The following is a 17697-nucleotide window of genomic DNA, read 5'->3' on the forward strand; positions in this document are numbered from 1 at the left end:
AGAGGTGTTATGAACGATGTACAATTACACAACGATTATAAAGAGGTGTTATGAACGATAAACAATTACACAACAAATTACGAAGAGTAGTTTTAAATGACATAAAATTACACAACGATCACAAAGAGATGTTATGAATGATATACAATTACACAACGATTACAAAGAGATGTTATGAATGATATACAATTACACAACGATTACAAAGAAGTGTTAAGAATAATAACCAATTACACAACAATAGCAAAGAGATTTTATGAATGATATACAATTACACAACCATTCGAAAGAGATTTTATGAATGATAAAAAATTATACAACGATTACAAAAGAGGTCTAACACGACCATTATAAAGAGACGTTATGAATGATATCAAATTACACAATGATAACAAAAAGAAATCATGAATGATATACAAGTACACAACGATTGCAAAGAGGTGTTATGAATGATATACAATTAAACAACGATTGCAAAGAGGTGTTATGAATGATATACAATTACACAACGATTGCAAAGAGGTGTTATGAATGATATACAATTACACAACGATTGCAAAGAGGTGTTATGAATGATATACAAGTACACAACGATTGTAAAGAGATGTTATGAATGATATACAATTACACAACCATTGCAAAGAGGTGTTATGAATGATATACAATTACACAACCATTGCAAAGAGGTGTTATGAATGATATACAATTACACAATCATTGCAAAGAGGTGTTATGAATAATATACAATTACACAACGATTACAAATAGGTGTTATGGATTACATACAATTACAAAAAAAAATTTAGAAAGAGATGTTATGAATGATATACAATTACACAACAATTACACAATGATTAAAATGATGTGCTATGAATGATAAACAATTACAGAACGATTACAAAGAGATTTTATGAATGACAAACAATTACACTACGATTAAAAAGATGTTATGAATGATAAACTATTATCAAACGATTAAAAAGAAGTGTTATGAATGATATAAAATTACAAAAAAATTAGAAAGAGGTGTTGTTGTTGTTGTTGTAGGGTTTAACGCCATTTTTCAGCACGCTATAGGCTATACATGGCGGCCAGTATTAATGTGGAGGAAGAACCCCGGAAATCCCCGGAAAGAACCAACGAACCTCGAGAAGCTACTGGCAAGCTTTCTCACATACCCACATTGGCCGAATCCGAGACTCAAACCCACGCAGACAGAGGTGAGATGGCAGTGATCAGTAACGGAGAGCGCTTTAAACCACTCGGCCACTCGGGGCCCCACAAAGAGGTGTTATGCATGATAAACGATTACACAATCATTACAAAGAGGTGTTATGAATGATATACAATAATAGTTGACACTAACTTGACCCCCTAGCAAGCACTAAAATGCCGTGTAGTCCTCATGGTTGCTCCAGGTCTAATACAAACGATTCAGAGATTGAGAGAATTCTCATCTTAGTTATGCAAATGAATTAAACAAGTTCATCTCTTATCTTAATTCATTTACGTGAACATCCTACAAATCTAAACAAAAATATAAATTACTATGCCATTATATCTACAGTTTATGTAATTCCTGGAATATGAATTGTATCTCATTTGTGCAACCTTATTAATGGCGTAAATTGTACAGATTATCTTTAGTTAGATTTTACCTTCGTGACAGGGTCTGTTAAGAATTTATAACTGCATAAGTTCTATGTAAAGATTCTCATGTATGTGTTGAAAGTTACTAATGATAATCTTAATAATAAGATTTAATGACGACTCTGTGTTTATTTCTCACTGGCTGATGGGGTCTGGACCGTTCTAGAGAAATTCAGTTGATTCCCATTAGTTGGGCTAGTTCACATGAGTAGGTAAGTTCGAGATAAACTGAGCAGTAAGATACGTCAATTGGGGGGTATTTAGTGAAATATAGTTAGAATGGACTGTGTATATAAGGAAAGAATTAAGCAATCAAAGACATTCCTCTTTTGGAGTCATTTTCATTTCTTGTGTTATTGTTGTGAGTCTGCAGCCGTGTTTTAAGCTGTACTTAGATATTATTCGTGAGGGAAAACATTTGTTTGGACTGTTCAGTGGAAATAGAACGTGTTCATTATTTGGACTATACTACTATTCTAGAACTATTGTGAATTTTCCAAAGGAGTTCTAGACAACGCCATCTCGACAACGTCACATTTCTGGGTTGATCAGTACATTTCCGGTCTAGAACGTTTCATTCTTCTGGACTTCAATAGAACTTTATCAAGGTTATTTTGCATATACTTCATTATACTGTAAGTTCCTCTCAGATTGACATAACACAGTATGCATGATGTAGCCATAATACTGTATGCTTGATATCACCGTGATACAGTATGATTGAAAAAACCATGATACAGTATGTTTGACATAACCATAACACAATATGCTTGATGTAACCATGATACATTATGCTTGAAATAACCATAATACAGTATGCGTGGTCTTAGTGTAACCATAATACGGTGAGCGTGATATAACCTATAACCATAATACAGTATGTTTGATAAAACCACATTACAGTATCCTTAATATAAGCACAATACAGCATGCTTAACATAATCACAATACAATACAATATGCTTAATATAACCATAATACAATTATGCTTGATGTAACCGCGCTACAGTATGATTGTTATAACGATAATACAGTATGCGTGATGTAACCATATAGGGATGCTTGATGTAGAAATCACAAAATATGCCGTGTTATGGTTACATCAAGCACACCGTATTGTAGTCATATAAAGCATACTGGATTGTGGTTACATAAATCATGCTGTATTATGCTTACATCAAACTTGCTGTAGTATGGTTATATCAAACATACTGTATTATTGTTACATCAAGCATGCTGTATTATGGTTGTATCAATCATACTGTATTATGGTTACATCACGCTTGCTGTATACATAATCTATGTTGAGGTTTGGACCGAGACATGGAAATCGCAGTCAAGGGGTTACATTATTTGTCTTCCCATGAGGCTTGCCAAGGGGGGTGGGGAAGACATAAAATGGAAACCCGCGACTGGGTTTTCCTTGTCTCGATCCAAACCCCAACGTAGATTCTTTTTCTCATCCAATAATTTCCTTTAAAGTCAAAAAGAACTTCTCACTTGTGCAATATAGTTCACGCGCAAATGTTTACATGCGGTGCATTAATACAAATATGTTAATGAGGGCTGTGGCGTGACCGTGTCATCCGAAGTATACAGTTTTCATGCATGAGCCCAATAATTTAACAACATAAAATGTTGCATAGCACTGAGATATTATGCCATTTAATATATGGATGTTATATGAAATTAACAATAAATAGTTAATATTTATTACAAGAAAATGTTTCATTTTCATCAGTTCCAGTTTAGAAAATATTGTAAATAATGAAACGAAACTAGGTCCACAACTATGTTGTAGTATATAGGCTATTATTAAAACAAACAGTTACATAAAGCATGAGTGTCCGTGAAGAGACGCATGAAACGATATGGTGTGAACCGTGAAGAAAATAACTACGAAGCAGTAAATCGCGAAGCTATACATCGCGAAGCTATAATTTACGATATCACACATGCATATCATTAACTAGTGGTTGCTGGAATGCCTACTACTTTAATATATGCGACATAAATGGCAAATTTCATCATCGTAGAAAGCCAGACTGATAGCAATGAAAACAAGTTTGAGACAGAAATATCATTTTTAAATCTAAAGTATATCACATATATAATTTGATTATCTAAAATAGACAATTTAATCAATCCAGTCCTTAAATTTCTAACATTATAAGTGATCGCAAGCTGTTTATAACTTCCGTGTTCGCAAAATATACCTCTGTGTAGATAGCGTATTGGTCAAGTTATTTATCCTTCCTAGTGTACCTGTATAGATTTCTAAATACATAGTGTATTAATCAGATCGCTTAGCCATACCGTATTAACCTTTATATGGGTTCTTCAGTTTAACTTTTATGAATGTTATACATTTGAAAATATAGAATACTTTGTTGTATGCATTCATGATTAAATGGATCGAAGTTATGCAATCTTATTGATTGTAAAATTGGGATATCTGAATTAAAGACGTGAGACAATTGATATGGAAATATCGTTCGGGATCAATAATTTATGTATTAATGGGGTTGTACTATCAGATAAGGTATTTTTAATGTTTATTTATTAAACATATTATGTGGTAACCATTAGAATACATCCTGACAATATTTTTTTAATCTTGTGGTTCATAGTTTTCTCAAATATTAGAAAAAAATGGTAATGGCCTTGAGGTCATGGGCGTTAGCAATTTAGTTTTGCGTCATAGTGATGAGTGGAAAGGTGTTGTATTTTTGTGGAAAAGGAACCAACTCTGTTTCATCGCTGGTCGAGGACGCATAATGACATGTTATCGTGAAGGATAGGGCGTTTTATTGCAATTAATTTTGTTTCGTGGGGTGTGTGGTGATGAGTTTGTTTTTGAAAACCGAAAATAAGGTTATGTGTGGCAAAGTTGTTTTGGCCAAGCATAATTCACACATATACAAATATCAATGCTGCTGTCATATGTCTATATATTGTTCTGTTTGACTCGACGTCTCCGGTCTTTCTGTCTGTTGTCTTCTGTCTATCTATATGTCTGTTTGACTTATGACTCCGGTCTTTCTGTCTATCGTCCTCTGTCTGTCTATTTGTCCCTCTGACTTTACGTATCACGTCTTTCTGTCTGTTTGCCGCAATCTATATATTTGTCTGTCTGACTTTACGTATCCGGTCTTTCTCTCTATTGTCCTCTATCTATATGCCTGTTTGACTTTACTTCTGCGGTCTTTCTTTCTGTTGTCCTCTGTCCATCTATTTGTTAGTTCGACTTTACGCTTCCGTTCTTTCTGTCTGTTGTCCTCTGTCTATCTATGTCTGTTTGACTTTTCGTCTTCGGTCGTTATGTCCGTTGTCCACTATGTCTCTATTTGTCTGTATGAATTTAAGTCTCCTGTCTTTCTGTCTGTTGTCCTCTATGCATCTATTTGTCTGTCTGAATTTAAGTCTCCTGTCTTTCTGTCTGTTGTCCTCTATGTATCTATTTGTCTGTTTGAATTTAAGTCTCCTGTCTTTCTGTCCGTTGTCCTCTATGTATCTATTTGTCTGTCTGAATTTAAGTCTCCTGTCTTTCTGTCTGTTGTCCTCTATGTATCTATTTGTCTGTTTGAATTTAAGTCTCCTGTCTTTCTGTCTGTTGTCCTCTATGTATCTATTTGTCTGTCTGAATTTAAGTCTCCTGTCTTTCTGTCTGTTGTCCTCTGTCTATCTATGTCTGTTTGACTTTTCGTCTTCGGTCGTTATGTCCGTTGTCCACTATGTCTCTATTTGTCTGTATGAATTTAAGTCTCCTGTCTTTCTGTCTGTTGTCCTCTATGCATCTATTTGTCTGTCTGAATTTAAGTCTCCTGTCTTTCTGTCTGTTGTCCTCTATGTATCTATTTGTCTGTTTGAATTTAAGTCTCCTGTCTTTCTGTCCGTTGTCCTCTATGTATCTATTTGTCTGTCTGAATTTAAGTCTCCTGTCTTTCTGTCCGTTGTCCTCTATGTATCTATTTGTCTGTCTGAATTTAAGTCTCCTGTCTTTCTGTCTGTTGTCCTCTATGTATCTATTTGTCTGTCTGAATTTGAGTCTCCTGTCTTTCTGTCCGTTGTCCTCTATGTATCTATTTGTCTGTCTGAATTTAAGTCTCCTGTCTTTCTGTCCGTTGTCCTCTATGTATCTATTTGTCTGTTTGAATTTGAGTCTCCTGTCTTTCTGTCTGTTGTCCTCTGTCTATCTATGTGTCTGTTTGACTTTTCGTCTTCGGTCGTTATGTCCGTTGTCCTCTATGTATCTATTTGTCTGTCTGAATTTAAGTCTCCTGTCTTTCTGTCCGTTGTCCTCTATGTATCTATTTGTCTGTTTGAATTTGAGTCTCCTGTCTTTCTGTCTGTTGTCCTCTATGTATCTATTTGTCTGTCTGAATTTAAGTCTCCTGTCTTTCTGTCCGTTGTCCTCTATGTATCTATTTGTCTGTCTGAATTTAAGTCTCCTGTCTTTCTGTCTGTTGTCCTCTACGTATCTATTTGTCTGTCTGAATTTGAGTCTCCTGTCTTTCTGACCGTTGTCCTCTATGTATCTATTTGTCTGTTTGAATTTGAGTCTCCTGTCTTTCTGTCTGTTGTCCTCTGTCTATCTATGTGTCTGTTTGACTTTTCGTCTTCGGTCGTTATGTCCGTTGTCCTCTATGTATCTATTTGTCTGTTTGAATTTGAGTCTCCTGTCTTTCTGTCTGTTGTCCTCTGTCTATCTATGTGTCTGTTTGACTTTTCGTCTTCGGTCGTTATGTCCGTTGTCCACTATGTCTCTATTTGTCTGTATGAATTTAAGTCTCCTGTCTTTCTGTCTGTTGTCCTCTATGCATCTATTTGTCTGTCTGAATTTAAGTCTCCTGTCTTTCTGTCTGTTGTCCTCTATGTATCTATTTGTCTGTTTGAATTTAAGTCTCCTGTCTTTCTGTCCGTTGTCCTCTATGTATCTATTTGTCTGTCTGAATTTAAGTCTCCTGTCTTTCTGTCTGTTGTCCTCTATGTATCTATTTGTCTGTTTGAATTTAAGTCTCCTGTCTTTCTGTCTGTTGTCCTCTATGTATCTATTTGTCTGTCTGAATTTAAGTCTCCTGTCTTTCTGTCCGTTGTCCTCTATGTATCTATTTGTCTGTCTGAATTTAAGTCTCCTGTCTTTCTGTCCGTTGTCCTCTATGTATCTATTTGTCTGTCTGAATTTAAGTCTCCTGTCTTTCTGTCTGTTGTCCTCTATGTATCTATTTGTCTGTCTGAATTTGAGTCTCCTGTCTTTCTGTCCGTTGTCCTCTATGTATCTATTTGTCTGTCTGAATTTAAGTCTCCTGTCTTTCTGTCCGTTGTCCTCTATGTATCTATTTGTCTGTTTGAATTTGAGTCTCCTGTCTTTCTGTCTGTTGTCCTCTGTCTATCTATGTGTCTGTTTGACTTTTCGTCTTCGGTCGTTATGTCCGTTGTCCTCTATGTATCTATTTGTCTGTCTGAATTTAAGTCTCCTGTCTTTCTGTCCGTTGTCCTCTATGTATCTATTTGTCTGTTTGAATTTGAGTCTCCTGTCTTTCTGTCTGTTGTCCTCTATGTATCTATTTGTCTGTCTGAATTTAAGTCTCCTGTCTTTCTGTCCGTTGTCCTCTATATATCTATTTGTCTGTTTGAATTTGAGTCTCCTGTCTTTCTGTCCGTTGTCCTCTATGTATCTATTTGTCTGTTTGAATTTGAGTCTCCTGTCTTTCTGTCTGTTGTCCTCTGTCTATCTATGTGTCTGTTTGACTTTTCGTCTTCGGTCGTTATGTCCGTTGTCCTCTATGTATCTATTTGTCTGTCTGAATTTAAGTCTCCTGTCTTTCTGTCCGTTGTCCTCTATGTATCTATTTGTCTGTTTGAATTTGAGTCTCCTGTCTTTCTGTCTGTTGTCCTCTATGTATCTATTTGTCTGTCTGAATTTAAGTCTCCTGTCTTTCTGTCCGTTGTCCTCTATGTATCTATTTGTCTGTTTGAATTTGAGTCTCCTGTCTTTCTGTCTTTTGTCCTCTGTCTATCTATGTGTCTGTTTGACTTTTCGTCTTCGGTCGTTATGTCCGTTGTCCTCTATGTATCTATTTGTCTGTCTGAATTTAAGTCTCCTGTCTTTCTGTCTGTTGTCCTCTATGTATCTATTTGTCTGTCTGAATTTAAGTCTCCTGTCTTTCTGTCCGTTGTCCTCTATGTATCTATTTGTCTGTTTGAATTTGAGTCTCCTGTCTTTCTGTCTGTTGTCCTCTGTCTATCTATGTGTCTGTTTGACTTTTCGTCTTCGGTCGTTATGTCCGTTGTCCTCTATGTATCTATTTGTCTGTCTGAATTTAAGTCTCCTGTCTTTCTGTCCGTTGTCCTCTATGTATCTATTTGTCTGTCTGAATTTAAGTCTCCTGTCTTTCTGTCTGTTGTCCTCTGTCTACATAAAGGTCTGTTCGACTTTACGTTTCCGGTCTTTCTGTATATTTACCTCTATCCATTTGTCTGTTTGACTTTATGTCTCCGGTCTTCTGTCAGTTGTCCTCTTGTCTAACTATTTGTATGTCTGACTTTACGTCCCCAGTCTTTCCGTCTGTTGTCCTCTGTCTATCTATATGTCTGTTTGACTTCACGATTCCGTTCTTTCTGTCTGTTGTCCTCTGTACGTCTATATATGTCTGTTTGACATTAGGTCTCTGTCTTTATGTCTGTTGTCCTCTGATATTCTATTTGTCTGTTTTTACGTCTCCAGTCTTTATGTATATTGTCAACTATCTGTCTATTCGTCTGTCTGACTTTACGTATCCTGTCTCTCTGCCTGCTATGTGTATATCATTAGCTCAAAAGTTCGAAATACTAACCCTTTCCAGGCATATATTCTTCGTCCATAGTTGTTGAACTGAAATGTAACATAACACCATTTTCTTTTCGGTCTTCTCTTGAAAAACGTTGTTAAAACAATTACATATTTTTGAATAAATTAAAATTTGTACACTACCACTTAGGAAACTGCATATTTCTTTATTTAATTTCCGACATTTATTTCATTGCGTTTAAGGCGTCATAATATGCTTAACAAATGAACTAGGATTTTTCCACTTGAACTGAATATAATAACAAGAAAAAAAAGAATATTAAAAAGAAATCATAAATGTAAGACCCCTATTTAATTAAGGTATATATAACCTATGACTTATTCATACTCCAATTTACTTACGGATAAGGCCTCTGCAGGCGGTCCAGACTTTTATGAATCTTCTTCGTTGTTCCAGTCATCTTTTTCAAGTCTCTTTGGAGCTGCTGGAATGATTAGTATGATGATGATGTTAATAATAATAATGATAATGACAAGAACTACAGTTACTGCCTATATATATATATATATATATATATATATATATATATATATATATATATATATATACTGTGCTTTCATTATTACATATCATTACTTAAATCGTGTGGATGTTAGTATTAGAGAGATTAATAGTATGTTATTATGTTATCTCTTAACAGAGTGTTTTGAGAGATTGAGAATATATTGTGATGTTATGTCTTTATCTGTGGTTTCAAATGAAATACATTTATACAAAAGAAAATGATAACCGTTGCTCTCTCTCTCTCTCTCTCTCTCTCTCATAATGTTACATGAAACCGAATCATAATGTTTTAAATTATGGAAGTCTACATAAAACACTATGAAACTGAATGACAACTAAACTGGCAAACCTCAGTAAAAGTAATAACAACGAAACTTGCATAACCCATGAAACTGACTAACAACTACACTGGCATACACCATAATATGAATAACAACTAAACTGCAATACCTTATGAAAATGAATAACAACTAAACTGGTATACCCGATGAAACCGAATACAAACTAATCTGGCATATCACATGAAACTGAATACAAACTAAACTGGCATACACCATGAAACTGACTAATAACTAAACTGGCATACACCATGAAAATGACTAACAACTAAACTTGCAAACTCCATAAACTGAAAAACAGCAAAACTGGCATACTCCATGAAACTGAGTAACATCTAACTGGCATATATCATGAAATTGAATAACAATAAACTGTTATACCCCATGAAACAAACAATTAAACTGTCATACTTCATGAAACTAACACTTAAACTGTCATACTTCATGAAGCCGAATAACAACTAAACTAGCATACCCCATGAAAATGAATAACAGCATACCCCACGGCGCTGAATAACAACTAAACTGTCATACTCCATGTAACTGAATAACAATTAAACTGGCATACCCCATGAAACAGAATAAAGACTAAACTGTCATACCTCATGAAACTGAATAACAGCTAATCTGGTATACCTCATGAAACAGAATAACAAGTAAACTGTCATACCTCATGAAACAGAATAACAAGTAAACTGTCATACCTCATACTCTCTTTCCTGCAAGTCCTTATGCCGTGAATGTGCCCGTTGACCACGATCTGCCAATGCAATGCATTCGTCTGATATATCATCGTCGCTAAGACTACTTTCCTCTTTTCTCATATCCACGCCTTCCATTCTAAATACAGAGGCATTGCATGGCATAAACAATACCTGGTGTTCAAAAACCCTCAAAAAATATCCACTTTTCTGAATGTATGTAACGCTAATCATTTTCACCAAAGGGTAGATTTGAATTTTTTGCGTCCATTATTATTTCTTCTTCTTCCTCTCGTGTATATATTATTAGTGGTAGTAGTAGTAGTTGTAATAGTAGTAGTCCATATAAAGATTAAAATGAGTTTTGTTTCTCTTAGATAATATTATTTTATTGGTCTTTAAACTTCATTTTTACATTTAAGTAAGTATCCTAAACCCAAGCGATTTGAAATAATTATTACTATATAAGCTAAACGAAAAAAGTATATCACCAAATTGTTGTCGTAGTAGTAGCAGTAGCTTTCAATAAAAGCCATCTTTTTCATCTCTGTGGGTATTCATAATATCAAGTTGAATTTCTCCTAAGAAAGACAATTACTGTATATTCATATCTTATAATGTTATTCAATCAAAGATTGTGTAATCGCTCCGTGCGTATGGTCAAACTGATTTACAAGCTAGGATTTATTTAAGAAAGTGTAGAATCTACATTGCTCTTCGATGATCAACTCTACGTTCTGGCATATATTTACAGAGGGTACATACTCTTAATATTGTAATAAATATGGAGTATGCGCATTTGGTTATAGCGCCCCGTTTTAAGGAATTCTTAGGTTTGTGTGATTATTTGTGTGATTATTGGAATTCGGCGCAATGGAAGTATCCCTAGGCCGAAATAATTAGCAAATTATTAGGAGCAAACGTCACTAGTAGTGAATTCAGGCCAAAACCGAATGAATGTCTCTGTTGTAAGATAGTCCATATTAAAATCTAGTGGTGTACATTGGTGGTGGACTGCGGTGGCAGTATTTACGGTAGGAAACCGATAAATTACACAACGGAATAAATAAGAAGGGAATTGGCAGATACCGTTTATGTCGCCATGGGGGGCAAATGTGGTGCAGTGATATTGGCGAAATGTGCATGGAAAGCATACATTGACTGGCCTAAGGTGGCGGAGTTAAAATAGTTCCCAGTGTTAGGGTGTGTGATGTGTGATTTGAATTTTTAACGTAGCTTTAACAATTTTTCAGTCATATCGCAACGATGCCTGCAGTGTGACAGTTTATAGTGATGTCTAGCACTGGGGCATCATGCCGCAGACATGGAGCATGATGTCCCACCCAGTCACATTATCCTGACACCAGGCCGGCCAGTCCTAAAATTAATCCCTTAACGCTGAATGCCAAGCGAGGCAGCTGTTAGTACCATTTTTGTAAGTCTTTGGTATGACTCGGCCAGGGATCGAACCCACGACCTCCCGCATCCGAGGCGGACGCTCTAACCACTAGGCTCGGTACCCCAGTGTTAGGGGATACTCGTATAATTTGTAAGGCGTGAACGGTTGGCGGTACGGAAACACGATGAAGATAAACCATGCAGATGTGCGGTTGATAGATATTTGGCAGTTTGTTTTATATGTGGTCTTACATTAATTAGAGTAACATTTGGTATAGAACGGACACGTCGGGTTTTCTAATTTACAGCTGAAGTTGTATGGAAGTCTTTGGAAAGTTGGGGTAAACTTACGACTTCTAGCGAGAATTGCTCCAGGGTTTGAAAACCGCTCGGTTAAGTAAATACCCATGTGCGTGTAACAATATGAAATAGATAACATATATTTTCAGTTCATTTTTCTCTTCAAATTTTCATCGATATCCTTCAACCATTGATTCAAAATGCAATGATACTTGGTTACACATTTACATACTCAATTTGACACTAGTACATAATACAGCTGTACTCATACCAAATATCAAATCTGTACACCCATGTACATGAGTGTACTTCTTTATATTCTACATACTAATAATATATATTCAATTAACATGTATTAAGTATTTCTTTAATAATTGCCTGCAAGAACCTACGCAAGGATCTTCCTATATGTCAAAAATACCTTCCTGCAAACGAGCGTGCATGCATGAGTACGTCAGAATGCAACTTTATATCACCTTGAATATTCAACCACCGCAGATCATTTGTTCGGTTTATCCTTACTGTCTGCCTGTCTACATGCGTCGAATCCCTCCTAAATGTAAGCTGCACGTTTAACGCATCTTTCACACACAACAATATGGAACGTTTTGAGAAAGACCCAAAAGACATTCGACGCACTCCTGTGTTGTTGAAAAGTTGTCTGTTTATCAAGTATCGATTCCGCAAAGAGTACTAACCTGATTTATCGAACTACAGCAAACCAACAGTCGTAGGTCAAATAGGGTTGTCTGAGGTGCATACTAGTCAACCTTAAGATCAAAAACGAGTATAAATTCTACTCTATAGCGAATACCAGTCTGTTGTTTACTGTTTCAATGTAAAGGCATGGAGAGAGATATACAATCAAAACTGCATGCGCAAGCCTGACCCAAATTGACTTATCATAAACTATGAAGTTACTGAGGAAAAACCCAGTGAGAGTAGGTCGCCGATGTAAAAAAGCACGAATTCAAAAAGCTAGCAGATGATAGTCCAACTCGTAAGAAACATCTTCCTCATCACTGAGATTCACCAAAGGAACCTATAGTTCGTAGAATTTTAGAAATAGCAAATATACAAAATAGGTTGGGCTGTGTGTGTGTGTGTGTGTGTGTGTGTTGAACATGACTAAAATTAAATATCATGGATTTCAATAGATATGGAAATGATGTAAATCAGAATGTACTTAATTTTTCTCAGTAAACTACGGAATTACAGATAAATTGTATTTACTTTTCTAAGCACACTACCGTATTACAGGTAAATTCAACTAAATACAGTTATTAATGTTCACCGGTCCGCCGCTAAAAAGAACTACTTCGAATTCAAGTATTACTTATTATATGGCTTTAACACAATAAGGTAATACAATTGTTTGAATTTTCGATTGCAAGAATCGATATTTATCTCAATAAAACTTTGGTGTATATTTAATGTAGCTATATCCTAGTATGTAACACGCATAACAACAACGTAAGGCTTCATGACCGGGGTAAAGTAACTTCACTACAATGTTGTACAATGGTGTCATATAAGGCAAAGGCCTAATGATCGGGGCAAAACCACTTCTTACGACAATTTAAACTCTTGAACAACAATAAATCTTTTAAAACAGATTGTCCTACAATTCTAAGATATGCCTACACCCAAGAATGCCAATAGATAATAAGATAACTAATATCATTTGATAACGAAACTATCCTGTGTACGCACATGTACATGTAAATAATCCGGGTTCTTTACGGGGTAGGTCAATATATCTACTACAGTTCATATATAATATAGAGATAAGAGGCCAAATTTAAAATTTCATCGCATGTTAATAAATATGGTATTTTTGGGAAGGTCAAAGCATCCGAAATAACAAATTAGCAAAAAAAGTAAACTCCTTTTCATGGCTTTTGCTCATAGGAAGTGCAAACAACTTATTTTATTCCCTGCAACAACAAAAAATTCTCCAGAAAGTGAGCATTGTTTTGTTACAGTGTATATATTTAAAACAAATCCAGTAACGGAAAGTTTTTTTGGGGGTTAATTAATAAAGCAGTCACTATAGAATATAACCAGACTGTTATTGAGGCATAATATAGAAATGTATATGGTATAGAAAAGGACATTTTCGGATTTTAGGACAATCCATAATTTGCAGCTATAATAACTCAGAATTTACAATTATGAGTGTATGTCCAATCCAAAAAACCATATTATGTGTAAAGCTTGTCTTTATTCATGTTTTTTTTCATGTGAAAGTGAAAAACAAAAGGGATTGGTAACATCTGCCTTCTTACTTTTCAGAAGAAATCTATTAGGACAGTCTAATAAGACAATACAGATATTTATTCATTTTAAATGCCCACCTGTATAAGAACCTGTTTAGAATAATTCATCTAAAAATATTGTTTTGATAACTGAAAGTTTACATAAAATATTTTATTTTTCTCTAATATTTCCTGTGAAAAGTTAAATACTGAATATATATATTTTCTTGTTATTATTTATTTATTTATTTATTTATTTATTTTGCTACCGAAGGAGTCTGACGTTGTGTCAGTAAAGTACCTTACAATAAATCACCTTAATGTACTATAAATATATGCATATTTAGTATGCTCGTACGTTGATTTCGTGTTGTCACAGATATCGTTGGGCTTTATTGATAAAACGTCAGACTGGTTGCTACCGCTACCAGGTGCTCAAGGGAGAGAACTGACACACATTTTCAGTTAAAGATTAGACGGAGGGTATGTTTTAATACAAGCCTATCCCCACGAAACAAAGATGAGTACCACAGTATTCTTGGCAAATTCTATATATAAACAAAACCTCTCCCGCGTGAAACCCTCCATGATCCACACGTTTTGGGGATTTTTCATGAAAATATTCTCTGAGCCGTATCCAGTTCTTACCAATAACGTACAGTTTAAAAGAAAAGCCAAATGGTTTCCTTTACGCAGGTTATCACATAAAATGTTCCCACTATTCATGAAATTATCCAATCAAAGTTGAAAGAAAAGAAGCCCCGAAAAGAGGGGTACCCTCTTTGTACAAAAATTGTAAGATGGTGGCACTTGGCCCGACTGAAGCGATCTCTAGTTACGTTTTAATCGCTATATAATAAGTCAACAAAAACTCGAAGCAAATTCTTATACCCTCTGCGGTCATAAGAGACAGCTCCGGTGACCTAGTGGTAGAGCGTCCGCCTAGGATGCGTGAGGTCGCGTGTTCCAACCCCGGCTGAGGCATACCACAAACTTATAAAAACGGTACTAACAGCTGCCTTGCTAGGCGCTCAGGATTAAGAAGTTAGTGTTAGAACTGGTCAGCCTGATGTCAGGATAATGTGACTGGGTGGGACATCGTGCTACATGTCTATAAACTGCCACAATGTAGATATCGTAGCGATATGACTGAAATAATGTTAAAGGTACGTTAAAAATTGAAAACACACACACACACACACACACACACACACACACACACACGCATGATAATGTGCCGTAAAACACCCAATCGAAACCAGATGAAAGCAAATACATTTCAAACAAATTCAATATCAGGATTAATTTTTGCCCCAAGGTCTATAACCTTGGCTTTTGAAGTTTAATACATGGAATGTTATCCTTTTCAGTGGAAGAAACCACACACACACACACACACACACACACATGTACTTGTTATAATAAAGAGATACCAATGCACCTTTGAAGTGTATTGGTATAGTTTTGATATTGAACAGTGATTTACGTTGCCGTTCTATAAAACAGCACATGATTAGATTAAATAATGTTCTTTTTTTTATATAAATGCAATATATTGATTAAATGGGGGGGGGGACGTCATTTATGAGGTAATTCTGTAATTCAGAAACAACCAAAAGTGGTTGCTTCGTAAATTAATTTATGGAATCCACAGCTTCGCCTGCTTTTTTCAGCTGAATCTATTTTAAATTTTCGTTTGTCGCAATGCTTTTCTGAGTTTTTACATAAACTGTTACTGTCACAGTACATATTCATCACAGTCGTTTTGAAATCTTCTTTACCATTTAGAATCACCCGCGCTTGTTATCAAGTGTAATTCACATTTTCAGCATTGTGTACAATGAATCAGTTATTGTCGAGTCAGACTATAAAATTTCATTGTCCACTATCTAAACGCGACCACTGATTATTTCGGTAGCGAAGATAGGCATATTGCTTCTGTTATTCTTACTAAATTGTAATAAACTGGGGTATGTGTATATGTATTTAGGTTTCCGTTGATAGGTTTGTTTGATTTTTGTGCTTATTTGTTGATTATGGAGAGCCTTTGTTAGGAAAATATTTCTCCACCCGAGTAATTGGCCCATGTATATGAGTAGACCTATTAATGTACGGCATTCAGGAGACTTTATGACAGTATGGATTAGTTTTGTAAAATGGACCCTCTCTAATTTCTTAACAACTGGAATTAGTAGCGTTAAGTAATTTGTGATAGGAATAATTCTTCAGATTGTAAGTTGTTGGGGTCGTGTTTTGTATTGCATGGCGTGAAGTACTAATATTCGTCTTGGCAAAACGTACTGGTGAATCATACAAATGTGAAACAAGAAAAGCCATGGAAGTGTGAAATTTGAGTTTCATGCTGTGTGGTCATTGGGTCGTTACTAAATATTTTCTGTAGCTGCCTTGAGGCCTTTGGAAATATAGAAAGCCAATGTTATTCAAGCCACGTTCACACAGGCTTGTTTCGCGCAAGACCCCTTGCGTGTCACAATATTTAATGAATTCAACGGATAGCCTTGTTCTACTTAAACAGTCAAATTCGCTCAATAGCTGTGTGTCGTTCCTATTTCGCAGATATTTGTTCCGTATTTAACATAACTTCAGTTTAATTAGCTTATTTATCACTCGATAAATATTCATATTATTACTTGATATCTATGTACCTACAAGAAAACTAAACGTTTATGGGGATATGTCTCTAAGACAAGCAGACAGGCGGGTAATGGGGATATGTCTCTAAGACAAGCAGACAGGCGGGTAATGGGGATATGTCTCTAAGACAAGCAGACAGGCGGGTAATCTGTGAGTGATCAGTACAGGCGAGTGCCTTCCATCACTCAGCCAACTGGAGGTCCACTAGATTTCACCAAGATGACCAAACAATCCGTTTCATCCTTCCTTTCGCTATAAGCACACCATAGTACAATCAGAAGAACTATATATTAGTCGAATAAAATAAAACTATGACACATTTTGCATTACCAAGTTTTTGTATATAGAAATATATTTTGACTATGTTGCATTGGATACAATTTAAGTAACGAATGTGTTGCTGACTCATTAGACAAAAAAAAAAAAAAAAAAAATACAGAACTGGAAGGGACGCTAACTTAGTTTAAACGAATCGAGTACATATCATCTAGAAGAAAACAATATTTTAGAGACTGGAATGAAACACAATGACGATCCCATTCACTTAGGATGAAAAAGAGGCCTGTCAGCAGTATGATGATTTATATCTAGGCAAACTGGTTTGTAAACTTTGTCATATAAATTATAAAATCGTTGCAGAAAGAAAGCAGTCCTTTTTTTGCACCATTTACAGCATAATAATTGGCAGTGTTAGGAGAAATCAATTGGAGAATCAATAGCCAATAACCTAGCAGTACATATGACATTTGTTGACCAGTCTTTATTTGAGCTAACGTTTACTCCTAGTATCGTTCAATCATTAGATATTGATCACAGTGATAGTATCGTTCAATCATTAGATATTGATCACAGTGATAGTATCGTTCAATCATTAGATATTGATCACAGTGATCATCTTTTACTACTCGTTGTCTCTGTCTTATTTATGATTACAGCACACAAATTACTCAATGTCGAGGCCAAGCAGATTGTTTTCTTCAGACGACTATTAGTAAAAGAAGACTACGAAGACTATTGAAATTCTTTCGGAACATTCTGTATT

General features: G+C 35.4%; 1 protein-coding gene across 7 annotated transcripts in view; it reads right to left on the minus strand.

The window, feature by feature from the left end:
* LOC149800852 (uncharacterized) overlaps positions 1-12559 on the minus strand; it is a 99737-nt gene extending 87178 nt beyond the window's left edge. The window contains exons 1-4 of one of the 7 annotated variants that reach the window (XM_089954868.1): positions 12441-12559; positions 10048-10183; positions 8843-8925; positions 8487-8524 (exon numbers count right to left, since the gene is read on the minus strand). In XM_089954868.1, the coding sequence (XP_089810994.1) occupies positions 8487-8524; positions 8843-8925; positions 10048-10182 (256 nt within the window). In that variant the 5' untranslated portion in view covers position 10183; positions 12441-12559. The other 6 variants (XM_089954867.1, XM_089954866.1, XM_089954865.1 and 3 more) reach the window with 6 other exon arrangements.
* Positions 12560-17697: the final 5138 nt, after the last annotated feature.

Source organism: Sinohyriopsis cumingii, chromosome 4 (genome assembly GCF_028554795.1).
Source record: "Sinohyriopsis cumingii isolate HCF-2022 chromosome 4, ASM2855479v2, whole genome shotgun sequence".
NCBI classification, from domain to species: Eukaryota; Metazoa; Mollusca; class Bivalvia; order Unionida; family Unionidae; genus Sinohyriopsis; species Sinohyriopsis cumingii.